Source organism: Metopolophium dirhodum, chromosome 7 (genome assembly GCF_019925205.1).
Source record: "Metopolophium dirhodum isolate CAU chromosome 7, ASM1992520v1, whole genome shotgun sequence".
Taxonomy (NCBI): Eukaryota; Metazoa; Arthropoda; class Insecta; order Hemiptera; family Aphididae; genus Metopolophium; species Metopolophium dirhodum.
The window spans coordinates 18,501,402-18,508,703 of record NC_083566.1 but is presented as its reverse complement, the minus strand read 5'-3'; the positions used below and the strand labels follow the sequence as shown (position 1 = coordinate 18,508,703).

The 7,302-nt window shown below is 26.1% G+C and overlaps 1 protein-coding gene across 1 annotated transcript; it reads left to right on the top strand.

Annotated features, from left to right (window-relative positions):
- The first annotated feature begins 1,014 nt into the window (after window positions 1-1,014).
- LOC132948893 (uncharacterized) lies at window positions 1,015-1,805 on the top strand. Its single transcript, XM_061019578.1, has one exon. The coding sequence runs from the start codon at window positions 1,137-1,139 to the stop codon at window positions 1,668-1,670; it is 534 nt and encodes a 177-aa protein (XP_060875561.1). The 5' UTR covers window positions 1,015-1,136; the 3' UTR covers window positions 1,671-1,805.
- Window positions 1,806-7,302: the final 5,497 nt, after the last annotated feature.

Below are 7,302 nucleotides of genomic sequence, written 5' to 3'. Positions count from 1 at the left end.
CCTATATATTTTAATTATTTTGAATATTATATTATATAATTCTATTTAAAAATATGACGATTTTACATCATTTTGTAAAAACAATTATCACTAGATATTTGAGTTATATTGTTTTATTATTTTATTAAATATTATCCGTTATGAACAAAAATTTTTGAATTGTTTTTTGAAATATTTTTAATTAAATAATACTTACTTTATACTATTATGGCAAACTAAGTGTACCTTATAATCTAAACCAGTGGTTCTCAATCTTTTTTGTACCGCGACCCAAACTTCCCCCGAAAAATCTTTCACCACCCACGTGGCTTAACTTCTCAAAAAGTAGTTACAAAAAAACAAAATTTATTTATTACTTTTATAATTTATTAGGTATTTATTATTTTATAGGTTTATAATCAATATATTCCTACAAAATAATGTACTTTTAATAATGAGGCGTATTAATACCCTTCGTAATAAATAAATATACTACAAATTATTATTTATTACCCATATATTGATAATATATTACTATAATAATATTAGTACATTTAATAACATAGTTATATATTTAATAAGTTTATTTAATATTAATTTAACATAAATTTCTTAAAATCTATATAATTCAAAAAAATTTTCACGACCCACAGTTTAAGAAACGCTGACTTAAACTATTAATTGAAAAAAAAATTCTGTATACGTCGGTTATTGTTTAATAAACAATCGGCGGAATCAACATAAATAAATAACCGGCGGAATTGATATAAAACGGCGGAGTCGATAAAACCCCATGAAATTATTAGACACGTACCATAAATAAATACTAATCTCATATTATACCTATTGTGTATAATAGATATTATTATCGGTGATGATTATTAAGTGTAATATTTTATATCGATGATAATTATTAATGTGTAATATTTTATATCGATGGTAATTATTAATGGGTAATATTTTATATCGACTAGTCTAAAAAGGTGGGGGCCATGTTCTTTACTATGCATATTTTACATGCAGCGGTTCAAATACGTATACGTGCATTACATGCGCCCAGTGGCGATGATTTGAAATCAGTCTTGTTTTTGATCGCCACATGGTGAGTGATGAAAAAGTAGTTGGTGAAAAAACGTTACAATAACAATGAAATAACAATGAAATTATCAATTTTGCTACTGTTGCTGACTTTTGTAGCTACCTCATTATACGCGAGACACGTGCATGAAACGTCGACTAATAAAAATCTCAATTGCAAACACCAAAATCGGATCAATGGTACTACAACAATCAACGGTACTACAAAAATCAACGGTACTACAAAAATCAACGGTTCTACAAAAATCAAAGGTACTACAAAAATCAACATTACCACGTCGAACGCTCCCGTAGGACGAAATGCCAAACAGTTTCCTGAATGTACTAGAAAGAAAATGTGCGGAAGATCAAACAGTACTACCACAAATACCAATATGTTTCATACGAGTAATACAACTCAGAAGTATACCAAGTCAAACGGTACTGGTACTGTAACCAAGAAATTTCTGACTATGGATATCCAGAAAACAACTGAATCAGATACGCTTCAGACAAGATTTTTTATAAATCCTACAAACAAGAATTCTGCTTGTTCGGATGGACTAACCCGATCCGCTAACGGGGACTGCGTTTTTAAGTTTTCGGATGATTAAAATAGTATTACCTACCAGTATCAATTAAATAAATTTGCTTGATTAAATAACTTATATGTTTACAGTATCATCATATAAATACATTTTTTTTTTAAAAATAATTAACTATAACATTAAAAAATTATGAAAGCCAAAATATGCTTAAATGTTGTATGCGATTATTTTTCCTGATTTTCTAAATAAATATTATTACAATAAAGTAACAACAAATGCTGTACCGAAAATATTAAATACCTACAGAAGTACAGTTATATAATATTAATTTTTGTTCAGAATATGATTATTAGGTAGGTATTGGTGAAAATTGTATTTAAAAATTACATTTTGTTTATATAAAGGTATCTGTATATAGTTTTTATTCAATTCCATAATTATAGACTTTTTAAATAAATATTTAACTAATTACTTTTTAATTACAAAGGCATATAATAAGTCTGTATAAATATAGTCATTGATGAAATTAATTACATATAATATAATATTATATAGATATAATATAATTTATATAAATATATTAAATCATTTAATTTTTAATTTTTACATAGAAAAACACATTTTAAATATAAGATGGTAGTCTAAACTAATGTGGTACGTATGTGATTTGAAATATTTATTTTTATGAAGGTATAAAAATGTATAACTAAAAGTAGATAATAATGTCGAAATCAAAAATATAAAAATGAAAATTATTCATTTTAAATATACATATTAATAGATGCAATATAATATCATATTGTATTTTGAGGAATTATTTTGTATAATTTTATTCAGGAAAAATATCAAAGGTTGATATACATTTTGTAATATTTTAATATTTTTTTGATTTTATTTATTACATGCACCAAAATACAACTAAAAAGAACATAAAATTAAGCAGTTCAAGCTCTTTCAGGTATGTACATTTTACATAATATATTTTACACGTAGGTACCTATAAATAATTTACTCTACTATAATAACGAAGCCAACCTGAGTCGTATAAAATTAAACAAAAACAATAGCTATATAGTGGCTGAAAATGGCAAAGCCAACAGTAATTTCTGTAACATTTTGACATTTTGTTAACTTAAATAAATTCTTATTACTTAAAAATTTTAATCTTATTACGTTGTCACAACGTAGACAGAAGGGTCCTTGTGTTCATTAAAATTTTTAACCTTTAAATATTTACCCCATATTATTATTAATTTTATTTACATGCAAATTTATCATTTTTGCTACCGATTTTTTAAAATAAAAATTCAATCTATTACCCATTTCTTTAGAATATAATAGACATGGAGCTACTGACGGTCTGATCTCACCTATTTTAGCTTCCTTCAAATTTTAATAGGTAATAGAGTCGGGCCTGCAAAATACGATAAAAAAATCGGCTTATTAAAATTCAGATTCTACATGTAAAAAACAATAAAATTATAAAATTATGAAATTGTTTATAAATTGTTTAGCTTATATAATGTGTAATTGTTTTTTACATAACATAATTTAATTATTTCAAATCATTTGGTGTTGGTGGCTGAGGCGCAAGGGTCAGTTGATTTTTGAGACACCTCCTCTCCCAAGCTGGTTTACGAATCAGCCGATTTTTCTATTGTATCCAGCAGGCCCGATTCTATTAGCTATAAACCTATACATATTTCAAGGAAGCTAAAATAGATGAGGTCAAACCGTCAGTAGCTCCTAGACTTTAAAGTATAATAGTATACTTTAACTTTACGATAAAAGTATTAATCATAACTCATAAGTAAAAAAGGTGGGTAAGTGGATGTCGATCTGCTGTACAGTAGGTTACAAGTGGGTCACTGTAATGGATGGTGTTAAATTTGAATTCAATGATATAATATCATTGTATAAGAAAAACGATTCTGAGCGAAAACGGTCAGTCAGCCTATGATATTACCAAGTATATTTAATGATATAATTATGAATAAGGTAATTTATATAATATAACCTATTTACGTGGAGCATTGTTTTCAATTTTCAATCCTTAGCTATAAAAGTTGAACATTTTATAAATTTTTAACTACAAAATAATTATTAAATTTTAAATTTGATAAATTTTGTCAAAATTTGAACTTTAAATGCTTATAAAAAAAAATTGTGCCTATGTATTTTTAATATTTTTCAACTGCTATTAGAACAATATATCAGGAGCCTTATATTCAATTTTCACACTTTTTGACCCAACAAATAACATTTAATTGATATTTATAGAAAAAAAACTAAAAAAATTTAAAGCTGACTATGTCCGTAAACGGCTCAAAAAGAGTCAAATTATTTTCAAAATTTTATGGTATATAGCAAATGCTAATAAAAACATTCAGTGAAATTTTCAAGTATATACAGTCATATGTTTTTTAATTACAACAAAATAAGAATATTGTTACACGAGAAATCGAGTGAATATCAAATATTGTAAAAATATGAATTCTAAACGCTCATAAAAATTTAATTTGACTTTCTTGTAGACATTTTTTTTTTTGATAAAGGTAGACAAACTTAAAGACAATCTTGTATTACATTTTCAAATCTTAGATTTAAAATAAAAATTTTTAAGAATTCTCAACTCAAAATAATTTGCTAATTTTCGTAATTTTTCCGTATTTTGTCAAGATTTGAACTTTAAATGCTTATAAATAAAAACTGGGACTAAGGTTTTTAATTTTTTTCATCTGCCTTTGAAACAATAACCTAGGAGCCTTCTATTAAATTTTCAAGCTTTTTTACCCAACAGATAAAATTGTATTGATATTTATAGAAAAAAAACTAAAAAAATGGAAATTGACAATGTCCGTAAACAGCTCAAAATAAGTCCAAATTTTTGAAAATGTTACGGTGTATAGAAAATGCTAATATATATAAACAATCAGTCAAAGTTTCATGTACCTACCGTCATTTGTTTTAGAGTTGCACCAAAAACCAACATCGATTTTCTCAAAAACTGATTTTGCGTAAAAATAATTAATTTTTCTTTTGTTTTTCACGTCGCGTTTGGAAACTACTGGGAAATTTTTACTTTTGACCGCCTAAAGTACCAACTAGATTCATTTTCCTATCAGAAAAGTTACTGTTGAAGAAAATCCAAGCACTTTTACTGTCCTAAAAAGTGATGACAGACACAAAAAAAAATAAAAAAAAAACACACATCATTGTAAAATCAATACATTCATCGCTTCCCTCAGAATCTAAAAGTATATTTTTAAAACAAAACAATATAAAAATTAATAATTGATCATTTTTGGGACTCACATCTATATAACTAACATATTTATATAAATACGTTTTAAGGTTTGTATATTATCTGTATATAAAAAACAAATGCTTGTAAAATATAACTGTACAATCAATACATTTTCACATGTGGTTCATTCGGTTCGAAATATAGAGATTAAGTAGCTATAGGTACTATTGATCTGGATGAGATATGGTATTTGACCTATGCGACCACGGTGAACTTGGAACTTTAATATAGATAATTTATTATATAATATTTGATAAGTGGAAACCTGTTAAAATCAATAACAAACACAGCATAATATTAAATAGATATAAGGTTCAGAATAATAATACTTAATATTAAAAATCTCAAGAGGTGAGGCATGTACATAAAGAAATTCAAGATGTTTAGATGAAGATTAGGTGCTCTGCGTATCTACTTGGTAGTGAGCATCTTAAAATAATATTGTGTTAGATTTTAGTCCAGTAAACATAATAGATTAGTAGACTATCGTTCGTGATAACTATTAGCTATAATCGTTACATCTGGTATTTATTTGAAAAAAAGTAACATATTATAATCGTATGTAAAACGATGGATTTTATGATTAGTATTTTGTTGTTATTCTGCTTATGGTCGCCCTTAGTCTGATCGTCACAATGGTGTACTTGAATGCAAGACATTTAACAACTTCTATACATGAAAGTTGATTGCCAACAAAAATTTTCAGAGTTCACCAAGTGAACCAGAACCAAACATCAGCTTCGAAATCAGTAAAAACAATACTCGGATTAGACTTTACTTGAGCTGGGTTTTTTAATGCACGTTGGCATTTTTTCTAGAAGTATACACGATGTTAGTTTTGGCAAAACTGTCCAGCAAAGCTCAGACAGGAATTCTATCGCCGAGTGTGAACTACACGTACTAAATAGGCAGAAAGTAAACGGTTCGGTGGCGAGGCGACGTTAGTATGTTTCACTTTCCGAATACTACAGTTATGTCTTTTCTACTGACGGTTTGATTCCTTTTTGAAAAATGTGTAACGCTTAAGTTTCTTTTGAAATAAAATCAACATAGTACAACATTTATCAAGAGCTAAGCATTTATAGGTGTAAAACGATATGAATCAAGAGAAAAACACGAATCTAACAACACTCCGATGACCAATTCTCAGTGTTTTATTAAAGTAATTTTAGTATATTTTAAAGGGTGCGTTACTTTACATTTTTAGAGCATTAATGCATTTTTATACGAAATTCTTGGTGTTTTTAGGGCTTATAATTTGCAGTCATAGATTTCACATTAAGAAGCCAGTTGACATAACAACATAGAAATCAATTAGCTGCCTGTTCGAAATGACAATGTTGACTTCAATAACGAGTGTCGATGTTTCTAAAAGATAATATTTCAGATAAGAACATAATATTATATCTTATATTTTTATTTTAACATTTAAATATAATAATCGTAACGGAAATTTGATAATTTGTGTACCTATATTATACCATTGTGGCTACTTAATTAATAGGACCAAACACTTAGGCCTCACAGCCTATGTGTAAAGGGCCTAGTGTTCTGAGTCTAAAATGCATGTTAAGTGATTATTCGTACTATTTATAGTGTAAAAATATTAAATTTTTAGACAAACAAAGAAAAATAAATTATAATACAATGAAACATATACAGTGTAATATTATTATCATAATATATAACTTATATATTCTTACCACAACTTTTCTTAGATAAATAAATAATTTAATTTCAATCTTTAAGTTTCTTATAAATATTTTTTAAATTAATCAGACTTAAAACTTCCTTAGTAACAAAACAATTTTATAAAATATGAATAACTTCATAAGCTTTTAAAAATAAATAAATAAATTGTAAAAAAACCTTCTTTCATAATTCATAGTAACGTACGCAATTGAGACCAATAGATGAATTTTCATCATAATAACCACTTTTTCCTCTTCATACTGTTTAATATACCAATTAAAATTAAATCAATTTTATAGTAAATATAAACGTATAACATTGAGTACATATGTATTCAATTTTACAATATATATACTCAATGCTTATATTAATTTCAAAAAAAAAAATTTTGGTATATTAATTTTTATGTTTAATATTTATAAAATATTATTATTTATTCAGTACAAGTATCTTACGTTCTTACATCAACATAATCAAAAAATAAAGTATTAGTTTTAAACGAAAACCGCAAATGTTTTTATCATAATAATAGTTTATCAGTTGATAAATATGATAACAATGAATCAATCCACATCATAATATAACCAGCTGTTTATTTCTTTATGACTGAATAATAAGACATTACCACTTTATCCACTATGGCTACCTTGTACACTTTTCGCCTACATTTTGTAAGGTTAAAATTATTAGACCAAATAT

Coding starts and splice junctions, on each gene's coding strand:
- LOC132948893 (XM_061019578.1), top strand. CDS start 1,137: ATGAAATTATCAATTTTGCTACTGTTGCTGACTTTTGTAGCTACCTCA.